This window comes from Anolis sagrei, chromosome 3 (genome assembly GCF_037176765.1).
Source record: "Anolis sagrei isolate rAnoSag1 chromosome 3, rAnoSag1.mat, whole genome shotgun sequence".
In the NCBI taxonomy this organism is placed as follows: domain Eukaryota; kingdom Metazoa; phylum Chordata; class Lepidosauria; order Squamata; family Dactyloidae; genus Anolis; species Anolis sagrei.
In genome coordinates, this window is record NC_090023.1 from 28,558,202 (window position 1) to 28,581,905 (window position 23,704).

The following is a 23,704-nucleotide window of genomic DNA, read 5'->3' on the forward strand; positions in this document are numbered from 1 at the left end:
AGCTCTCGCGAGAGTCGCGAAGAGCTTTACGGAAGTGGCTTGCTTTCGGCCTGCTTGGTCGCCATCTTGTTTCTTCGCATGCGAGAGTAAGAGAGCAAGAAAGAGGAGGCGTTTCCGTTTTCGGTGAGTTTAAACAAAATAGGAGGCCGTTTTAAGATAATGTTGACGCAAAAGGAGACCGGCTTGGATGTTACCCATATCTGTAATAGAAATAATCTATTAAATGGGTTCTTGTAGGTTTTTTCGGGCTATAGGGCCATGTTCTAGAGGCATTTCTCCTGACGTTTCGCCTGCATCTATGGCAAGCATGATCAGAGGTAGTGAGGTCTGTTGGAAATAGGAAAATGGGTTTATATATCTGTGGAATGGCTGGGGTGGGGCAAAGAGCTCTTTTCTGCTGGAGCTAGGTGTGAATGTTTCAACTGACCACCTTCATTAGCATTTGAAGGCCTGGCTGAGCCTGGGAAAATCTTTTGTTGAGAGGTGTTAAGATGTGCCTGCTTGTTTCCTCTCTGCTGTTTTGCTGTTGTAATTTTAGAGCTTTTTAATACTGGTAGCCAGATTTTGTTCATTTTCATGGTTTCCTCCTTTCTGTTGAAATTGTCCACATGCTTGTGGATTTCAATGGCTTCTCTGTCAGGTCTGACATGGTGGTTGTGAGAGTGGTCCAGCATTTCTGTGTTCTCAAATAATATGCTGTGTCCAGGCTGGTTCATCAGGTGCTCTGCTATGGCTGACTTCTCTGGTTGAAGTAGTCTGCAGTGCCTTTCATGTTCCTTGATTCGTGTTTGGACAATGCTGCGTTTGGTGGTCCCTATGTAGACTTGTCCACAGCTGCATGGTATACGGTAGACTCCTGCAGAGGTGAGAGTACAGATGAAGATCCACCCAGAGGAAAAGTGTTCCTGCCATACATCAAGGGAACCAGTGACCGCATAGGGAAGCTGATGAGGAAACACAACATACAAACAATCTACAAACCCACCAAGAAAATCCAACAAATGCTACGTTCAGCAAAGGACAAGAGGGATCCTCTCACCTCTGCAGGAGTCTACCGTATACCATGCAGCTGTGGACAAGTCTACATAGGGACCACCAAACGCAGCGCACAAACTCGAATCAAGGAACATGAAAGGCACTGCAGACTACTTCACCCAGAGAAGTCAGCCATAGCAGAGCACCTGATGAACCAGCCTGGACACAGCATATTATTTGAGAACACAGAAATGCTGGACCACACCAACAACCACCATGTCAGACTACACAGAGAAGCCATTGAAACCCACAAGCATGTGGACAATTTCAACAGAAAGGAAGAGACCATGAAAATGAACAAAATCTGGCTACCAGTATTAAAAAACTCTAAAATTACAACAGCAAAACAGCAGAGAGGAAACAACCAGGCACATCTTAACACCTCTCAACAAAAGATTTCCCAGGCTCAGTCAGGCCTTCAAATGCTAATGAAGGTGGTCAGACCTCACTACCTCTGAGGATGCTTGCCATAGATGCAGGCGAAACGTCAGGAGAAATGCCTCTACAACAATGGCCATATAGCCCGAAAAAACCCACAAGAACCTAGAAATAATTGACTTCCAAGTCAATGAATGACAGGCATCGAAACTTATATATATATATTATGTATTATACTAGCCGTCCCCTGCCACACGTTGCTGTGGCCCAGTCTGGTGATCTAGAAAATAATGAGAAAATGTTGGTTTCTAATATATGTAATTTCTCTATGCTTGTGGGTAAACAATTCGTGGGGTTCAGAAGGCTCTTTGATTGTAGGTGAACTGTAAATCCCAGTAACTACAACTCCCAAATGTCAAGGTTTATTATCCCCACACTCCATCTGTGTCCATATTTGGGAATATTAAGTATTCCTGCCAAAATTGGTCCAAATCCATCATTGTTTGAATCCACAGTGCTCTCTGGATGTAGGTGAACTACAACTCCTAAAGTCAAGGTCAATGCCCACCCTTCTAGTGTTTTCTGTTGGTCATGGGAATCCTGTGTGTCACGTTTAGTTCATTTCCATCATTGGTTGAGTTCAGAATACTCTTCGATTGTAGGTGAACTATAAATCCCAGTAACTACAACTCCCACGGAGCCCCTGGTGGCACAGTAGGTTAAAGCACTGAGCTGCTGAGCTTGTTGATCGAAAGGTCGCAGGTTCGATTCCGGGGAGCAGCGTGAGCTTCCGCTGTCAGCCCTAGCTTCTGCCAACCGAGCAGTTCAAAAACATACAAATGTGAGTAGATCAATAGGTACCGCTCCGGCGGGAAGGTAACGGCGCTCCATGCAGTCATGCCGGCCACATGACCTTGGAGGTGTCTACGGACAACGCTGGCTCTTCGGCTTAGTAATGGAGATGAGCACCACACCCCAGAGTCAGACATGACTGGACTTAATGTCAGGGGACTACCTTTACCTTTACAACTCCCAAAGGACGAAATCAATTTTTTTGAGGGATGGTCACTCCTTGGGTTAGTAGGTGTCTTGTGGCCAAATTTGGTGTCAATTTGCCCAGTTTTTGAGTTATGTTAATCCCACAAACGAACATTACAGTTTTATTTATATAGATAACAGCCATGTACAAACTTGGTCCCTCCAGGTGTTTTGGACTTCAACTCCCACAATTCTTTACTGCTAAGAATTGTGGGAATTGAAGTCCAAAACACCTGGAGGGACCAAGTTTGCCCATGGCTGTTATATATACTGCAACTTAAGATATAGTACAACTAGCCGTCCCCTGCCACACGTTGCTGTGGCCCATTCTGGTGATCATGGGCTTTCTGTGTGGGAGGTTTGGCCTAATTCTATCGTCGGTGGAGTTCAAAATGCTCTGTGATTGTAGGTGAACTATAAATCCCAGCATCTACAACTCCCAAATGTCAAGATTCTATTTTCCCCAAACTCCACCAGTGTCCACATTTGGGCATATTGAGTATTCGTGTAGAGTTTGGTCCAGATCCATCATTGTTTGAGTCCACAGTGATCTCTGGATGTAGGTGAATTACAACTCCAAAACCAAAGGACACTGCCCACCAAATCCTTCCAGTATTTTCTGTTGGTCATGGGAGAACTGTGTGCCAAGTTTGGTTCAATTCCATCGTTGGTGGGGCTCAGAATGCTCTTTGCTTATAGGTGAACTATAAATCCCAGCAACTACATCTCCTAAATGACAAAATCATAATTTTTTGAGTGATGATCACTCCTTGTGTTGTGAGACGTTTTCTTGCCAAATTTGGTGTGATTTCGTTCATTGGTTCTTTTGTTTTTAGGGTACTCATTACGCACAGAACATTTTTATCTATATAGATATATTATATAATATTATAGTTTACTTGTAGAGGTAGTGTATTATATATATTGTGGAATAATAAAGTACAATATAATAATTGTATAGTATATGCAATATTACTAACAATACTATATTGGTATAGTAAAATATAATAATATATAATACTAATATTGTGGTATCCCAATAATATATATTGTATATACATATAATATTGATATTAATATTATAATGTAATACAATATATAATAATAATATGGTAATATAGGGTAAAGGTAAAGATTTTCCCCTGACATTAAGTCCAGTCGTGTCCGACTCTGGGGGTTGGTGCTCATCTCCATTTCTTAGCGAAGAGCCACCATTGTTCATGGACACCTCTAAGGTCATGTGGCCAGCATGACTGTATAAAGCTCTGTTACGTTCCTGCCAGAGCGATACCTATTGATCTTACTCACATTTGCATGTTTTCAAACTGCTAGGTTGGCAGGACTAATAGTGGGAGCTCACCCCACACCCCAGATTCGAACCAGCGACCTTTTGATCACAAAGTTCAGCAGCTCAGTGTTTTAACCGACTGCACCAAATATAATTACTATTGATATATAATAATATATAATGATATACAGTTTTTTTATTGTATATTTTAAGTTGTTCTGTTTTTGATTGTGAGCCACTTTGAGGCTCTGTATGGAAAGATAAAGAGGGAGACATACATGGTCAAGGGTCTGGAGAACAAGCCCTATAAGGAGTGGCATAAAGAGCTGGGCATGTATAGCCTGCAGAAGAGAAGGCTGATAGGAGACACGATGAGGACCATGATAAACATGTGAGGGGAAGTCATAGGAAGAAGCAAGCTTGTTTTCTGCTGCCGCCCAGGAGACTGGGATGCGGAACAATGGCTTTAAACTACAGGAAAGGAGATTCCACCTGAACATTAGGAAGAACTTCCTGACCGTGGGAACTGTTTAGCTGTAGAACTCTCTGCCCCGGAGTGTGGTGGGGGCTCCTCCTTTGGAGGCTTTTAAACAGAGGCTGGATGGCCATCTGTCAGGGGTGCTTTGAATGTGATTTTTCTGCTTGTCAGAGGGTTGGACTGGATGGCCCATGAGATCTCTTCCAACTCTATGATTGGTTGAATGAATAAAATAAATAAATAGCTACTTCCACACTGTGGAATGAATGGAGTCTGATGCAGCTTTAACTGCATTGATGCTGTGGAATACTAGGAGTAAAAAGTTCATGCAGATAGGGACAAAATGTGTCCAAATAACAGAGCAGTGGTTCTCAACCTGTGGGTCCCCAGATCTTTTCGCCTTCAATTTACAGAAATCTTAACAGCTGGTAAACAGGCTAGGATTTCTGGGAGTTGTAGGCCAAAGCACCTTGGGACCCATAAGTTGAGAGATACTGCAATGAGTTTACCTTCCACAAGCGTGTAGCTTTAAGAATTGGTAGGTTGCTGCATCTTAATCTGACCTTTCCCCACAGGGTTGTTGTGAAGGTAAAGTAGTGAGGAGGGATTGTTAATGCATGTCAGCTCAAGTTTATTACAGGATATAAATATAAGTATGAATGTATATAAGAGCTCAAAATGTAGCAGAGACAAGAATAACACACTGCAACCAAACAATTTTTTGGTGTCTTGCTTTTTAGTCTTGTTCTTGGGGTTATTTGGAACGCAGATTCAGAAATTTACATTGGATAGCAGCAGCTCTGATTTCTTAGATATATTGATCATGGGTTTTCTATGCAAGTGGCAACTGGAAGATAGCACATTCTGTATCGCAAAAAATTAGAGCTGGTAAGGGGAAACTGCTGCCATTTTTGTAATGAGCAGGTGAAATATATCCAGAAATGGGACTAACATTCGAGGCACACTTACTTTCAGGAGTGTGTTGGTCAGCTTGGATATCTGTTTCTGACTTAAGAATGTAAAACGACAAAACATCTTGTCAAATGGGTTGTTGTAGGTTTTTTCGGGCTATATGGCCATGGTCTAGAGGCATTCTCTTCTGAAGGTATTGCTGTGTTAATGTCCTCCTGCTTTGGCAGTGCAAGAAGAGAATTTGGTTCTAGTTGGGTCTTGGTAATGATCCAGTGGTTCTTCTCTGAGGGAGTATATATTCATTTGTCATTCTAGTCTGCCTTTCTCCCAAAACTGAGAGTCAAGGTGGCTTACAAATTAAAATAAATACGGCTAAAAGCTTACAAAGAAGTGACAATATTAACATGATTTAAAACTACACTTAAATTCCTTTAAAAGTTTAAAAAGTAATTAAAACAGTTGAGACTAAAAATAATACAGCATTATTGGTCCAGTTTTTCAAAACTTTGTGTTTTGAAAGACTCCCAAAAAGATATTTGCTTGGAGTTAGAAGAACAGCACAAATGGCTTTCCTGGGAAGGGCAAACCAAAATGTAATTGTACCTATTTGAAAGGCCTTCTCTTGTGGCAGTGATGTGACTGAGAGAAGGGTCTTTACTGAAGGCAGGGTCATGTATGGTCTGCCATATAACCTGGACCTAAGCCATTACATATATCTTCAATTAGGAGTTGCAAGACATAAAAATCCAGCAGTACCAGCCAAAAATATACGTATAAGAAGCATAATTGATTCTGAGATGAACCCTGTGTTTAGAGATGTATATGTGTATGTATATGTAAGCCGCCCTGAGTCCCCTTCGGGGTGAGAAGGGCGGGGTAAAAGTAAACCAAATAAATAAATAAATAAAAATGTGGGGGTTGAAATGCATCTTGAAATCAAAGAAATTCAGGGTCTACTGACAACCCCAGCGTAGCATGTGGTTCTTAATCATTCTGGTGAGATAGATGCTTGCTCCTGAAGTTAATCTGTTCCATCTTAGGGTCCCAGAGTTCCCCACCAACAATTGACTTTCTAAAAATTATGATAATTTCTAATGACTTCAACAACTGTGGAATTTGGCCCTTACTTTCAGGAGTTTTGCATATTGGTAAAATGGCATACTGATACAGGAATAAATCAGAAGGTGGTTTGTCTAACTTATCATGACATGTAGGCTGAAATGGTAAAGAATATTGATTTGTTACATATAATGAAACCATATGCATGTCATCAAAGTTGTTCTCATTTGTTTTAAAGGAATGTTTCTGACAATAGCACTGCTTCGAAATAAAATTCCTGGGAGCCAATGGATTGGTAAACACAAAAGACCAAGATTTGTTTCTGCTCACATGAAGAACAGAATGATCCGGAAGCTGGAAATAGAAGCTGAAAATGAATATTGGTTGAGCCAACCATATATGACAAAAGAACAGGACTATGGTCACAACCGAGAAGGTAGGCAAGCATATTTTAAAGCGCTTGTGACTGCAGCAAAATCCAAGTTTCCTGAACACAGGTATGCTGCTGAACATCTGGGCCATCTTAATGTGACCAAGAAATGGACGAGTTCATGAAGGACATACCCAAGCATTCAGGTGGACTATTTGGGGCCAGGAACTGACTGGACTATTTGTATTTTCTGAAAGTGGCAATACCCAGTTGTAATGTGGCCTGTAAATAAATGTTTTGCTCTCCAGCTTTAAGTCTCCTGTTGAATCTGTTTCACTGGTGCATGCTTTATGCATATGCTGTTTATTCAAAGTCATTAGTACTGTTCACTGGCATCCTGTTCAATATGTATAAGATTGTAAACCAGACGTACAATGTTGTAACTTTTGTGATTACCAAATTTGGCCTGGAAGCACTCAAAACAAATGGTTTCCGAGATGGGAAATTGAAAGTACAGTGCTCTGACAATGTCCGAAAACATTGAGGCAAGCAGCTGGAGCAGGATCCCAAGGGATTGCTCCAGATGTCTGTCTCAATATTCCACACAGCTTTGCAATCTGCAATGTATAAAAAGCCTTTGCTTGGGGTGCTATCTGCTTTAAGAGTCACGATTTTTCTTGGTGACATTGGCATAAGTATCTACAATGATAGAGGGACTGAATAAAGAAGTGGTGAAAATGAAGACATCATTGTGCCAATAACAGCCTCTTTTTCAGAGGGTTGCTCTAAGTTGAAGTGGATATGCCAGCACATAACAGCTATTGTTACTTTGCACCACAGTATTCCATTGAACAACATCACAATGCTTTATACCCATTTTGCTCTGCCACTATGGCAAGAGGTGCCTTGCACATAAGGCAGTAGGGATGTTTATTCTCTCAAGCTAAAACATTAATTCTGAATGTTAAATCTGGTGGGGTGAAAGGGGATGGACTGGGCTGGACGTGAACAACTAAATTCATTTATGAAGATTAAGATTAAGGAGTTGGGCTGTTATTTACAATAGGAGGTGGTGATTCGAGTTGTTTTGGATGTGGAGGTTTTACTCTGAAAGATTAAGTTCATGGCTTGGGAGTACAATTTCGTCTAGCCTTGACTAGAGACAGACACGTCTTCACTTGCACATAAAACTTTCTAGCACTTGGATGGTACCCCATCTGCAAACTTTTCTGCACAAGAACAGTTCCTGCTTCTTGGCAGGGGGTTGGACTGGATGGCCCATGAGGTCTCTTCCAACTCTTTGATTCTATGATTCTATACAAGGTCTGGCTCTAGCTAATATTCCATTGATATTTTTGTAATGCATTGTTAAATCCAACTTTAAAGCCATTTAGGGCTTAGGACCACTAAACGTAAAGACTACCTTCTCCCACCCACAGATTTTCCACTGGTAGGTGACAAAAGATTAATTATGGGATTCCCTTCAACATGCTTCACTATTCCCATTCTCTGTTCTATTTAAATTGTAGGCCTGGGGGCAGGGAACTGATAAACCAGTCATTTGTAAGTTGTTCTGAGAAGCTTTGTGATTGAAGACAACATATACCTTTGAGCCAAGGTAATAGGGTAGGAACTCAAAATGGATTTGGAGCCACACATTTCTCCACTTGCGTAACACACTTGTGTAGTGTTTCAGATCAGACCGGTCCCACTTCTGAATTCTCCCCACCAAAAATGGGTTTTCTAGTCATTCATACCATGCACGAACGTAACTAAAGTGGTTTATCTCCACCACTGATTAGCAATGTAGTTTACATCAGCCAGCTTATGTTCAAGGTATTTATTGATTTCATTTGCTTTAATTTCGTTTGATTATTTTTCATTTCTCCACTTGTATAACACACTTGTGTAGTGTTTCAAATCAGACCTGCCCCCACTTCTGAAGTCTCCCCCCGCCATGGTTTTTCTAGTCATTCATACCACACACGAACTAGTAACTAAAGTGGTTACCTCCACCACTGATTAGTAATGTAGTTTACATCAGCCAGTTTATGTTCAAGGTATTTATTGATTTCATTTGCTTTGCGTTCATTGTGTCATACTCCATCAACGTATCGCCACTTTGGCAAAGGGCTTAGATGATGCATTTTTTAAAAACTTGAACAGGAGTTATAATTAAGACATGAATGGAAGTTGGAACTTTGATATACAAAAGACTCATCATGATCTAAAATTATTACAGTGGTGGAAAATACACATGAAGGTATTACAAGGTGCAGTTAAAAATATGAAAATTTCAGGCAAAATGATATGTATTTTTGTATATGTCATTTACTTATAAAAGCCCATTTAAAAAGTCACTTTGAAATATTAAACAATTAATGGCAATATGTTTTTTGTGCATAGGAATATTCCTATCTGCAACATAAACAGATGCGTCATTCACATTATATATCCTCTAAATAACCTCATACCAGTTTAAATTTGAATACTTGCAAGCTTACTTAGTACAATGGAGATACCTATATTTAAGTAATATACTTGCATATATCTTTGTCATAAATACAGTGCAATGCATCTGACATACCCACTGGCAAACACACAGAATGTGGCAACCTTACTCATAAGCTAAAGATGCCACTCAAATGGCCACATAATTTACATTGGGGAAAAACATAACAGACTGCCTGCAGTCCTAAATCATTTCCTTGAAAGCAATCTCTGGTGATTATTGGTAGGATTTCTTCCAGGCATATGCATTTAGGATTGAGGTAAAAGGCTGCAGTCCTTAAACCACTTGGTATTCTGGTGGAATTTACACATTTCAGATATTTTCAAACCTACGGTATTATACAACATACCCATTTCATATAATTTATGAGTGCTTTGGTACCAAAATCCAGATGCATATAATACATAATCAAATAATATGTTGTTTAATTCTCTGCTGGATAATCTGCCCAAATCCAACTTCTGTAATTTATTTGTAAACATAGTCATATACTTTCTACGACTGGCAAGATTCAAGTAATGTTTGGAACACACATATTGGATATAAAGACTATAAAAGGCTGCCATAGCAAGTAGTTATGATTTAACTAACCTGGATATTATGCTTGACATTTTTTGATAAAACAATGCTCAGGCCTTCACTGATTCATTTACTTGCAGAAAATATCAATTGTGAGAATAGTTCACTAACAGACAAAGTTGGAAATCTGGCTAGACTTTCTAGTATGGTTTCTTAGAGTAAAAATCACTAGAAAATTCTTTCAAAAATCCACTTTTCATTCTACACTTAAATCTTCCCTATTAAAAGTGGCCAGCAAGTCTTGATAGATTTAGAACAAAGCAATGGTTGGTAAGTCAATCTGAACAAGCCAGGAATGTACTTAAACTGTACTTACTAGTCTGAAAAATACATGTGCATATAAGTAGCTTCTAAATATGAAACTCCTCACTGGCCAACAAATGTTTTGATGAGAAGACTAATGAAATCCTCTGACACATCTTCTAGTACAACAAACTATACACGTGTTTCTCTTTGGTATAATTGTGTAATACTAGTCAGATGCCCTGTGTGTTAAATAATACAATTTATGTTTTCTTTGATCTATTATAGCAGAAGTGTAGCTCTTTGCCTAATTCTGTGGCACCCAGTAGGTTCTCTGGACATCTTTTCATTAAAGAAAGAATTGCTTCCCAGAACCACAAGGCTTTAAAACAAGGCATGTTCCTTGTTTCAAGTTTCAAGAAAAAAAATTAGGAAACCAGACATCTTGACTTCCCATTTTTGGCGGTGCAGCTTCTGGGAGATCTGGCCCACAGAATGTGTGGATCCTTTCATTATACAGATAGTTTCACTACTCAGTGTAGTCACTTTTTAAAAATGGTCTAAGGACTGCAGAATAACAATCCAAAATGTTAAATGTTGACAATATAATTCTAAACCCCCCCAAACAGTGAAAAAAGGGAATGCATTTGCAGAAATATGTGAACACCTAACATTTATGTAAGTGCAGATGGACCTGTATTCCTATGTACACTTAACAAAGAGAACCCTGTTACCTATTCATTTCATTTCTGAGACATACTGTAAAAATCTTGCTGCTGTAGATTTATTGACAAACCCAACCTCCTCATAAGTGTATGCTGTCTTCCAAACTTAAATCTCATTTTATTGCTCTTTGAAGCTGAGGATCAAGTCACAGGAACTCAGAACAGGATGAGCAAGGCAAAGTGATTTCCCCACCTGCCTCAGCATTCAAAGCTCCTAGCTCAGTGGTTCTCAACCTGTGGGTCCCCAGGTGTTTTGGCCTACAACTCCCAGAAATCCCAGCCAGTTTACCAGCTGTTAGGATTTCTGGGAGTTGAAGGCCAAAACATCTGGGGACCCACAGGTTGAGAACCACTGTCCTAGCTGATAAAAGAATTGTGCAGCAGATGAAGTACAAACAGTCAAACAATAAACTCACCTAGTCATACCCCCCTTGAGCTAGAGAATCTGCTGAAAAGTGCTCATGTGCCACATACAGTTTTTTTCTGCCTTTGTCCACAAGTGAGTGCCAGTTCAGTGTTGGGAATAGGACCAAATCCTTTTGTCAAGGTAAAGGAGCGGAAGTTAGCATTAGCACCAACAGCTCTGAGCCTGACTGTACCTTTTGCACAGGACAGCACCAAATACACCTATGAGTTGGGTTGGTCACAAAGGTAGCGCAAACTCTTAGCTTTCTGCTCATTTTACAAACTGATCCATGAGAGTAAAACGTATGAAAAGATGTCATTTTGCATATATCCCCTTTCCCACCCATGTTGCCTAAGATTTACAAAGCAGAACCAGTTTCTCTCATAAGAATCACAAGGGAAAAGAACACCAAAACGCTCTGGAAAATATCTTTTACGATGTTCAGTGAACCTGGAGGAGATCAAGTGCAATTTAGGAAAGAGGATAAAATGTACATATCAAGGCAGAATGAAGGGCCATCCTTTCATATAGCCAAGGGGATATCTCATGACGACCTTGCCTCTCTCTTCCGTCAGATAGTAGTAGTCCATCTTATTTGAGGGCTGTGGGTGTACATGAACTCTTCTCAGTATATCTTTAAGATATGCACTCAGTAACCTGCTGCTCTTCATGAACTGACCAACTGAAGCTTACATAGTCGTCTGCATCATTACTAACATTATTTGCTTATATATTTATGACTACAGAACAGGACTTCATTCCAGAATGAACAAAGCCATTGGTGGGATAGTCGGCTCCTGGAAAAACAAAGTACGCTATAGAACAAGTGTCTTCTTCTCTTTTATGGGCACATTCTTCACTCAAGGAATGTTCCTGGTAAAGGATCCTTGTGAAATCCAGCCTCATGAAAAGCAGTCTGCATGTGTTTCCTTTCTCATAAAGAGAGACAAATAAGTGGATGACCTTTAGCCTTGAGACTAAAAGAGGACTAAGTAATCAGCCAGCTTCAGAAGGGATTGGTAACTGAGATTACCACCACAAAGCTTAAGAAGCAATATTTAAGTAAACATACCGACAAGGATACGGAAGAAACTAATTTACATTACTGAATTACATTCCTGATATGGCTTATATTAAACATGTTTTCAAGAAATTAAAAGGTTGTTTCTTTTTTGAAAAAAGGTTGAGAAAACAAATTGATCATACTAATGTACCATATTGCTGGGAGGCCATAATTCAGAAGCATACAAACAAATGAAAACCTTCCTTGTCTGATAATGTATTGCAACCGAGTAAAATGGAAGGAAGAGAACTTCAATATCAGAGGACTAAAAAGCCAGGGTTTGGGATCGGCTGCTCAGCCTGAACTTTGTCAGTACCGCTGGTTGACATACACTAGTGGTGTAGAAAACAAAAAGACATCATGCTGCTAATCCACCTGGTGGAGTTTCGGCCACATCGAACTGTACTGTGCATTTCAGTGGCTGAACTCTATTCCCCCACCTCACTCCTATGGCACCATTATCTCCCATGAACTTTGCAGAATCAGTCCCCTCCACCACAGTGCAGCCGGAATGCATAGTTTTTACACTCTTGGAGTCTTGCCCGCCCTTGCAGGGCATTTCTGGATTTGGCCCTTGTAGTGGCATAAGTCTGTGTTACAAAAATGCACATCAAGAATCTTAAGGCATTAAATGTCCCACTCTGCAAGTGCTTATAAGCATCCATTGGATACGATCAAGAATTTCATTTTTTCATATCCTGTTAACATGCTGGCACTGTTCCATTGATATATCAGTGTCTTCCTTACAAAATTAATATCCAAGCACAAACATATTGTAGAAACCTATGTGGAAAAAAAATTAAATTAGTATGACAATGGGTGAAGATAAACTGGAACAGAAAAAATACAAGATTGAACTAATCAACATTCAGCATCTCTTCTTCTTCCTTATACATAGTTACTGTAGTGAAGGCTTCTCCCAAATACAGCTCCAGTCTGCTGGGCGCTTTCCATGCAAACAGCCTGAATCAGAGTTGTCTTGGAAACTAGCAATTGCATTGCAAACTAATTTATATCCAGACCATTCACATTCCTACCTTTAAGTAACACTCCTAACCAGACTAAATATATCTGGTCAATCATCTATGCTTTATTTCTTTAAAGTTTTCAAAACCAAGGCAATTATCTTGTACGGTCAGTATTATTTCTATTTTTGAGCAGAATTTGTCTTACCGTTTTCCCCAACAATAAGAAGGATGGACAATGAAACCAAGATCAGCTCTCCAGTGAAACTACAATATGCTTTTTTACACCTTAAAAAGATACAGAAGAGAGAACAGTGTGCATCATTGAGACTCTGAAATGACAAATACTTTAGGAAGACTATGAAAACAGTTATCTGTTAATTTGTATAATTTGAATAAGACATTGAACGTCTAATCCCCTGCTAGATGAAATAACAACAATGGGACACTGAAATTATGTTCCCACACAAGTTATTGTAATCCACCCACTGGCTTACATTTAATACCTGATTTAACATTTTCGTCTTCTGAACTGGCTTCCGCCCACTGGTTGTCATTTGCTAGCAGTCGATTTTGGGATTCACTGAGTGGCCGAGTAGGAAATGGCTGACTGGGACCAGAGCTGAAAAGTAGAATTATTGTTAAAGATTGGAATCTACCACTGTTATGGCATGCCTTTGCAGTCTTCATTAAATAAACACAAGAAACTAATATCGTTTATCATCCTTTCAGACGTAACAAACTATAGGCTGTTTTTCCATGAATCTCAGCCTTTTATTCATGCATGAGGAAAGGAAATCTACAACTTGCACTTTCACTTAACAAGCTGCTAACCTTCCATCTTTCCTCAAAAAGGAAAAGAGACCACACATATAGCTTATCCTGGTTTTCACCAATCATGAATAGAGGGGAAAATGTTTCACTGCCAGACGTAATGGTGGATTTTCTGAATACATTTTGAACAGATGCCAATATATATTTCTTCTTACTTTGGGGTAATGTTTCAGTAAAATAAGTCCCTTGCTCCCACCAAAATCCCTGAGAATAAAATCTCCACACCTTTTGGCAGGTTCATTTTGGCTTGATACAGTAAGTTGCTCTGGATCCATGATCACCAGACGTGTTGGGAAGTTGCAGCCATCTCCTAAACTGTACAATAAAATAAGCACGACAGTATTGATACTTGAATAAAGATTAACAGTATTTGGCACATTGGACTAAATTCAGATATTGATTCATGCAAATGGTCTGGTAGACACAGATTAACCCTTCTCACTCACAGCAGTCCCTCCAGTCCCCTGGTACCTAGGTTTTCTCTAGCTGAAGCTTCTGATTGGGCTTCAAGGACAGTTTTACAAAAAGCCTGTAGCAGTAATTCAGCTAGGTTAGCAGACCATAGTTGCAGCTGTAGCTGAATCAAGACCAGTAAACATCGAAAATTGTAAACTTCTCCAATTCAAGTTAAATGTTCATCATCTTCTCCTAATCACTAAACTCCAGATTTCACCCTTTAAAACAGATCTGAAAAATTAAAGTAGGAATACCTTGTAAAAATGGGTAGCAACCAGTACTTTTTCTCATCTCCAAAAACTTCTTTCAGGTTTTTGCTGCATCCAAGTGAAAAACCATTTTTATCAGGTCCATTCCGAAACATTGGTGCCCGGAATGCTTCTATATAATACAGGAAAGCAAAATAAAGTAATTGAGATGGGAGAAGTCTTTTCAAGAGAATAGCAAAACAATAAAAATGTGTCTTAAATATATATACAGTATATACTTGAGTATAAGGCACCTCATTTAATACAAAAAACTGGGGAAATTTATTGACTCGAGTATAAGCTGAGGGTGGGAAATGCAACAGCTACTGGTCTTTTTCAAAACAAAAACAGATACCAATAAAATTATATTAATTGAGGCATCGGTAGGTCAAATGTTTTTTGCATATTTACATAGAACTGTAATTTAAGATAACTGTCCAACTCTGATTAAATCATTATTCTAACCTTCAATGTAAATGTGCTTATGTATCTTCCCAATAATCATCATAGTTTATTTTAACTATACATTTTTGGGGGAAGTTCTGTGGGTATATAAATAAGGAAAAGTGGGAAGACTGCTGGCAAGAGAAGGAGAGAGGAAAACGCGTGCTGCACCTAGAGAGGAGGAGAGGAAGGAGAGCTGGGTTGCTGTGCTGAGAGGTGGGGGTCCTGACAGGAAATTGTGGGGCTGAAAGAAACCCTTCTTCATCCCTACGCCTTTCCACCAGGACCCTCACCCAAGGATAAGCAGAGGAGGGTTTTTCCAGTCTAAAAAAGGGCTGAAAAACTAGGTTTATACTTGAGTATATACAGTACTTATTCACCAATATAGACATATATGTACTTATCCCATAGCTCACGTTACAAATTAATGGAAGAAACTTGATAACTAAAAAATTGTTACCATCATTTTCTATTTCTTTTGACCCTAATGTTTATAAACACCTTAGCAGAACACAAAAATATTTATGTTAAGAAATGATTTCTTATGTCTGATAAACAAATGACATAAACATTGCAATATTTATTTTAGTCAACAGTAGAAAAACAAACCAAAGCAGTCATTTTTTTTCTTCACATCATTTACTAACCTATTGTTGATCTGTTTTTGCCAACTAGCCAACAGTGGTAGCTAAACAATGATAGTATGCTGATAAAGAACATGGCTGCCACAAAGAAAAGGAAGAGAACGTGGAACTTTGCACGTGTGTCTAAGAGTTCATTCTATGGGGAAAAGAAAAAAGTTTGATATAAATCATTTCTCATCAGTTTTCTGTTAACTGATACTCTCATACACAACTGTCTCTCTGTTAAAACCAATTGTCAATACAATTGAACAGTGCTGATAATATTCACCCATTCATTGTTTTAGGTCATTGTTTTAGGATCTCTGATGGCCAGAAAAATAATCAATGAATACTTATTTAAAGTATTCATTGATTATTTTTCTGGCCACCAGAGATCCTAAAACAATGTACAATACTTTTTCAAACTAATTTATAAAAACCGTTTAAAAACCCAAGTCAAATGAACAACATAGTTTCGATTAATGTCTGCTTAAAAGACTTCTTAGTTAGATCACATTAAACCATTACATAACTGTAAGTCATAAAGTTTATTTTTAATCCTTTGTCAAAATTACGTGTATAGAATGTCAACATAAAATGAACTGGGAAACATTAGAATGCAAAGAACAGGCAGTAAGTGCTGGACTTAATCCCTTCCCTGACGGCAATTTCCTTTTTATTCCGTAGATGTCTTATTGAGATTCTAAGTCTGAGAACAATAGACTGTCAAATTAATAATTGTAAGATGTTCTAGAAGTCTTTTTGGCTGAAGAACAGGACCTAATAAAGAATGTCTTTTTGCAGGGGGTCATTGTGGAGGTTGATACTTTCTACCATTGACTAAAGCCTCCCCAGGACTCACAATTTATAGAATCATAGAATAATCGCATTGCAAGAGACGACACGGGTATCTATTCCAATCCCCTGCCATCCAGGAACAGACAAAGAATGATTACATCATCCAACAGGGTCCTCTGGAAAATCAAATTGGTCTCAGATCCAACTGTTAGCCGCTATTAAAAAGGTTCCATTGAATCAATGGTAATTTGCTAAATCAATATTTAAGTACATTTCATTGATTCAAACTCTAGCTGGGAGTAACAACAGAATGTAATGTCTGTTCTAAATAGGGTAATTAAAAAGATCAAAGGAGACCATGCCCTATGAGGAGTGTCTTAAAGAACACGTGCAGATATGTTTAGCCTGCAGAAGAGAAGGCTGAGAGGAGACATGATATCAATGTATAAATATGTGAAAGGATGTCATAAGGAAGAGGGAGCAGGCTTGTTTTCTGCTGCCCTGGAGACTAGGACTCGGAGCAATGAGTTCAAATTACAGGAAAGGAGATTCCACCTGAACATTAGGAAGAACTTCCTGACTGTAAGAGCTGTTCAACAATGGAACTCCCTCCCTCCGAGTGTGGTGGAAGCTCCTTCTTTGGAAGCTTTTAAAAGTCTCTGCTCTTTTTTCTTGTCCTGTGATTTCCTGTTTCTTGGATATGAGGACAATGAACTAGACCATAAGATGAAATTTTCATGGGGATTTTTGGCAAGATTTGTTCAGAGGGAGTTTGTCAGTGTTTTTGTCAGAGGCAGTGAGACTGTGACTTGCTTAAAGTCCCTCAGTGGATTTTCATGGCCAATTGGGAATTGGAAGTCTGGTGTTACAGAATTATAGTTTAACATTCAAACCACTATGTCGCACTAACTCTTGTGGAAATTAGACACAAAATATTGTTAAAGCTTAAAATATTTAGGCAAAATTAAGTCCCAAACAATTCCAATGAAATACATTTGTTAAGAACACAAGCATTACAAAAGATTTTTTTCATATTGAGTACTGGCATCATTTTATGAGAAAAATAATTTTACTCTAGTTATACAATTACAATATGTGTTCAACTTAAAAAAATCTTATTAAATATTAAATACTATAGTTACCGTAGTTGTTTATGTTCAAAACTCAATTCTTTCTAAAAGATTACCTTTAAAATAAAAAAGTGCATGAATTGCCTCTTTATTCATAGATTTGTGGTGGTTTTAACATGCGTTTAGTTCTCTGTCAGCACATCCAACACACGTAAGAGCAATGGTTTCTTCCTTAGGGTCTGTGCAAATACCTTTCGATTGTATAAAATATTTTATTTATCATATAGGAAGTAATAGAAAAATAGTGAACTTATGACTCAGTATTAGAAATTAATGTATAAAAAGGACACACTAGAACACTAGACTTCAGCTTAAATTGCATTTTACCTTTGGACAATTCTCAGCAGATTTCCTGCGGCAAAGCTTTGTGCAAATAAAGACAATTTATTAAATAGCTATATCCCTCTGAGGATATTATCGAGAAACAGTACAATGCTGTTAGAAAATGGTTTTTGCGTGCACAAGGTGTAATGCGTGCAGCATTCGATGGGAGGTCTACATTCACTGAATGAACATGTAAGGTGAATTTGTGTTTTCACAATGAGGTTGAAGGGACAACCAATTTTAATGGTGGAGATTCAGGACTCACCATTAAAATTACGAGCATCATCTAATGCACTAATCCTCACCACCTGATGATCTACCCTGAAGCTAATCTATTGTACATAAAATTAAGAAATCTTATGGAAGTTAATGTCTATGGTTATTCTACGTTTGAACTGAACTTTTTTGAAAAATCTATGTACACATGTACATGTTGACTTCATGTTAGGGCATGTTTTGGAGCCAATCTTCTGTGGACAAGCTGAGGGTCATCTTGCAGAGATAAAAAAGTACCAATGCTAGTTCAGAGGGCCAGTCGCCTCTAGCCACTGCTACCCAGGGGTACAATGCTAGAAGCTGTGCCTTTGCGGAAAGCTCTTGCCTTTTGCCTCCCTACACTGAGAAGGAATGGGTTTTTTAAAAAAAGAAATAAGAGTTAAGGTACAGGACTCAATGAGACATGGATAAGGTGATCCAGGTTTTTGGGTTGATTGTTTTGACTAACCTTTCTAGACTCATACACGAGTGATTGTTTTTATAATTTTTATGTGATATTGTTTTATACTCAAGTATTATTTTATGTTATATACTGCACTTGGAGTGCCTTGTAACCCGCCCCAAGTCCCTTTTTGGGAGATGATGGTGGGAATAAAGTTGATTATTATTATTGTTGTTGTTGTTATTGTTATTATATAGAGTAGTTATAAGCTGAAACATTTTCAAAACATGATGTTCTTGCCAACATTACGTACTTAATTTTAAAAATGGATTATTTGGGCAATATTAATATAGTTCAAAGTATTTAATTTTTCAAATAAAATTGTGAGCAATGTCATTGTATGCCTTTGAAATAAGGAATTGCATCAAAAATCTACTGAACTGGTGCAGGAAAGCCACATCTCTGTATGCATTTGAGCTGGGTGAATAACCTGTGGACTGAAGTACTACCGTATCTGTCATTAGCCACAGGTTCTGGGATTGTTGGGAATAGGTATCCAATGATACCTGCTTCCCACCCCATCTTCAATGGCAATTTGGGATTAAAAACTTGCCCTTCATTTGTATTCTGTGCATATAACTGAATAAATGTCTACACACATTCTTTTTGGAATTTCTCTTACAATTACTACTGTAACACTTGTCACTCTTCCTTTCAAGGTTTCAAAATCAGAAAGAGAAAAGCCTGCAAATGTGGGCATTTAAGTTCCATGATTTCTGAATTAAATTATGTTCTAAAAATGGTTTGACTGAATTTTAAAAATATAAATGCAAAGGATTGGGGGGGGGGGGGGACAAAGAAAAACATATGCATGCAAGCTAAGAATATACATTACTATAACCTGACTATGAACAAAGTCCTGTCAGTCCCAACTTGAGGGATTTAGGTCCATCTTTATTTGGGGGACATATGGTCAAATGAATTATTATTATTATTATTATTATTATTATTATTATTATTATTATGAAATCTAATGTATTGTTTTGACTCAAAGAAATAAGAAAATGCTAACTTTAGCTGCATCATGACACAACAATTTTCACTTTAATATCATAATGTCAATCCAACAAAATCAGTACTTTCAAATGTCCTGAAGCTACTTCACTGGTTATATATGGGTTTCCACATCATTAACGTTTTTGCTATCTGTGATAGAAATGGTCAAACACAGATGGAAATAGAGGTTTCAGAAATCTAAAGAATGAAAACTGACCAAAATTCTCCCCCCAAAAGAGAGAATTTAAGACATGTACAATGATAACATTCTAGAACATCTCAGGATACAGATTTAAGAACAATCTTCAATAAATAATGGCTAGCACAGTTCTATGGGTACTTTCTTATTGTCCACTATCATATGTATTAACATTACAAGAATAAAGATGTGTCTGTAAAACCTAGTTGTTTAAGCTGTCTCACTCTGAATAGCTAATCTATGTTTATTTTTAATCGGAAGGAATTCTACTAACAAGATTAGATCTGGCCACACACCTGTGAAATTATCAGAAAGTACATAAATAAAATCAGTACAATCTGCGATTCAAGATCATACCCTGTACTGATCCTGGTAGCCATAGTTTGCACGTTCTGACACACTACAAAGAGCTCCTGGCTTATTGTGTCACAGGGAGAAACACACAGGAAATGGGAAGTATCTGGAGACAAAAGACTTGTTCACTGGGCCAGGCTATGTGCCGTTAAACTAGCTCTACATCTGCCTTTGCCTAAGCAAATATATGGAAGTCCACCTGGGTCCTAACATCGGCCTCTTTCTGACTCACTGGCAGTAGGATATTGTGAAGATAAAAAAGCAAGAAGCATCATTAAAATTAATACATTAGTTTTACTCTGGGTGAAAAAACACATTATTTTTCTACACATGATGCATGCATAGGCTACTAGCTTGTGAAATGAAGCATTTAAAATGTGACTTCGGTTTGCAATTCCCACACTACACAAGCATCTCTCCTGCATCCTATAGGTGTTAGTCTTTCCTGAAACATAGTTGTGCAAGTGCATAGCATTCAGACAACATGCAACACCACAGAGATGACTGGGCTTGCGGTGTATAATTTTCTAGGCTACAGCATAACCTATAGAAATTATTTTAACAAAGGTTAAATTGTAATATTTGGCCATGGAAATAAGGACTAAATATTCGTTAAATTAAATAAGAGGAATAATTGTATTGTCAAACTGATTGTGGTTATATAGTTTGTAAAAAAAAAAAACCATGATGCTATATGAACTTAAGTTATATGCACAAATTGGGTAAGGGCTTCTGAAGAAACTTACTGTCCAAAACTTTATAAAATATTGCAGAACTGTAGAAGCAACAAATAGACAATATAGGAGGGAATATAATAAAAACAGGAGAAAAAATTTGTAGTTGGAAAATCCCACGCAGTTATTCACCCTGAAAAGAAACAAGGGAACATTTTATAGTATAAACATTTCCCCTCTGCCATTTTTGTAGCCCACAAACATTTGATACTGTTGTTTTGTTGCCAAAATTGAGAGATGCCATGACAGTGAGAAATCAGAATTTTCCCCTTAACACATGATGCATAGAAGCCCTGCAACTTCCTTTCAGAGTCTATAAAGTCTGCATACCTTCCAACATTTCACTAATGAAAAACTAGAACATATGTGGATAAGCAACATCAGAATGCGGGTAAGATGGCAAACGTTAATTTGAAAGAATGGACAAGTTCAGAGAAATGGCATCAGTTTCCTTTTGCCTGAGTCAACAGGGAAGGGCAAGATTTTGCCTGCTTCTCATCTCACCCTTCCTCCTCTGAAGTAATTGAGTGCAGCAAGTGAAATAAGCCAAGGTAAAAAAAAGTCAAAATGGGAGGAGGGAAATAACCTTGGACACTTTAAAAGCTATTTTAAAAGTGGGGCAATAGAAGATTCATCAGAACTGTCTCTGCCAAATTGGGACAGTTAGAATAATAAAATTCATAGAATAATAGAGTTAGAAGAGACCACATGGGCCATCTAGTCCAATCCCCTGCCATGTAGGAAAAGCACAATCAAAGTACTCCTGACAGATTGCCATCCAGCCTCTGTTTAAAAGCTTGCAAGGAAGGAGCTTTTAAACAGTCAGCTGTGCTCCAGCAAGGCTCACTGTATATAGTTGGCCCTTGATATCCACTGGGGTTTGGTTCCAGTAATCCCCTGTGGAGACCAAAACCCAAGGATGCTCAAGCCCCATTTACTATACAATTGTGTAGTAAATGGGTGTTTCTTACACAAAATGGCAAAATAGAGGTTTGCTTTTTGGATTTTTTGTTTTTGCATGTTTCCAAGCCATTGATAGCTCAATCAGTGGATAATGGGGGCAAACTATATTTGAATGCCTTGCTTTAAAAGAAAACTGCTGCTGGTTTTTGCTGGTGGGCGCAGAGTGAGTTCCTTGCAGCTTTTCCACCCTCCAGGCACCGTCCATCCCTTTTCTAAGAGAAATGCCAGGTAACATTTTACAGATTTGTTATCTTAAGGTAAAGGTTTCCCCTTGACATTAAGTCTAGTAATGTTTGACTCTGGGGGGTGGCGCTCATCTCCATTTCTAAGCCAAAGAGCCTGTGTTGTTTGTAGATACCTCCAAGGTCATGTGGCCGGCGTAGCTGCATGGAGTGCCGTTACCTTCCCGCAGAAGCAGTACCTATTGATCTACTCACATTTACATGTTTTCTAACTGCTAAGTTGGCAGAAGCTGGGGCTAACCATGGGAGCTCACCCTGTCCGTGGATTTGAATTGCCGACCTTCTGATCAGCAAGTTCTGCAGCTTAGCGGTTTAACCCGCTGTACCACCACATTATCCTAGAGGGCAGTTAATCAGTTAGAAAATATATATTCTAAAAGTAGTAAAAAATATGAAATAAAAATACTTTCTCTGTAGGTGGGGTATATAATAGCTATTTCTCAGTATGTGTTACACTTTTAATCAAGGTTTTAAAATCGCTACTTTACCAGATGAACAGGCCAGAAATGGTACTTGCTGCCTATGTACACAAGCACAGTTTGATTGTTCATAATTGTTTCCATTTTCAGTCTCTCTCTTTCAGTGTAATGATATCCTGCAAACATTTTTATTTCAAGCTTTAATTCTTATACGAGAAAGGAGTATAGCATTCAATAGAGGATAAACTGTTTGTCAGTCAATTGTGTTAAATAATAATGCTTTAAAGAGTGCAACCTACGCTTGTACAAGTTAATGACATAGCTCCTACTCATTTTAACAGAAAGGATTAAAGCGTGTACTAAGAGAAATATGACTTGCTAAATATAATCTAAACTTAGACTTTTGCAATGCAATGAAGCATTCATATTCTCCCAGAGACAGTGACTTCTTCATGGCAACTACACTGATACAAGTGAAGTGGCTGGAGTAAGAAGATAAATTGGTGATGATGGGGAAGGGAGGGAAAGCCAACTCTATTACGACGTAGAGGGGAAGCTGCCATCCCTTGTAGTGACTGAATACATCTGAAGCTAAATGCACTGGCCTGGGTCGGGGGGGATGCCTTGGAAAATTGACTGTCTTGCATAGACGCAAGGCAAGATGGAAACAACTCAGCAGACTGCCTTCCTGGATGGAAATAGTATTTGCTGCCATATCCACAACAGCAGGTCATGATCCTGAAAAAAAAGTACATGATGGGTTCATCTAAACCTGTGGTTCCTAACCTTTTTTTTTTTTTTTGACCAGGGACCACTTTGACCAGGGACCACTCTCCAACGTTAGTACCAAAAGAATAACGAATCAGTTTTTGGTCAACTTTAGATTCGGTTTGGTTATTTGTTGTGCTGATTCAGAAAACTGCATTGGATAGACCACATCAGCTCAAGTTTCTGAAACGGAACATATGCCATCCAGTAGTCGCCATCTGCTCGCCCACATAAAACCATATTTAATAATTTAGAGCTGATGTGATCTATCCAATGCAATTTTCTGAATCAGCACCCCAAATAATTGAATTAATTGCATAGTGTGAATGAGTCCTAAGTTAGTGTAATAGACATGTATACTGATCTAGACACCAAAAAGATTCCAGTTCTACTTTTGCTCTTG

The 23,704-nt window shown here is 38.4% G+C and overlaps 2 protein-coding genes across 4 annotated transcripts in view; one reads left to right on the forward strand and one right to left on the reverse strand.

Annotated features, from left to right (window-relative positions):
- Window positions 1-21: 21 nt before the first annotated feature.
- MRPL57 (mitochondrial ribosomal protein L57) lies at window positions 22-6,865 on the forward strand. Its single transcript, XM_060770947.2, has 2 exons — window positions 22-123; window positions 6,427-6,865. Exon 2 carries the CDS (start codon window positions 6,429-6,431, stop codon window positions 6,741-6,743), a length of 315 nt encoding a protein of 104 aa, XP_060626930.2. The 5' UTR covers window positions 22-123; window positions 6,427-6,428; the 3' UTR covers window positions 6,744-6,865.
- A 1,741-nt stretch (window positions 6,866-8,606) lies between these two features.
- The window catches only part of ZDHHC20 (zinc finger DHHC-type palmitoyltransferase 20), a 53,933-nt gene continuing 38,835 nt past the window's right edge, over window positions 8,607-23,704 (reverse strand). The window contains exons 7-14 of one of the 3 annotated variants that reach the window (XM_067466568.1): window positions 20,922-21,042; window positions 17,912-17,947; window positions 15,681-15,813; window positions 14,596-14,722; window positions 14,111-14,200; window positions 13,549-13,673; window positions 13,260-13,339; window positions 8,607-12,869 (exon numbers count right to left, since the gene is read on the reverse strand). In XM_067466568.1, the coding sequence (XP_067322669.1) occupies window positions 13,302-13,339; window positions 13,549-13,673; window positions 14,111-14,200; window positions 14,596-14,722; window positions 15,681-15,813; window positions 17,912-17,947; window positions 20,922-21,042 (670 nt within the window). In that variant the 3' untranslated portion in view covers window positions 8,607-12,869; window positions 13,260-13,301. The remainder of the gene's footprint in view (window positions 12,870-13,259; window positions 13,340-13,548; window positions 13,674-14,110; window positions 14,201-14,595; window positions 14,723-15,680; window positions 15,814-17,911; window positions 17,948-20,921; window positions 21,043-23,704) is intronic. The other 2 variants (XM_060770945.2, XM_067466570.1) reach the window with 2 other exon arrangements.

Excerpts from the sequence above, each read along its gene's own strand:
- MRPL57 (XM_060770947.2), top strand. The coding sequence starts at position 6,429 with ATGTTTCTGACAATAGCACTGCTTCGAAATAAAATTCCTGGGAGCCAA.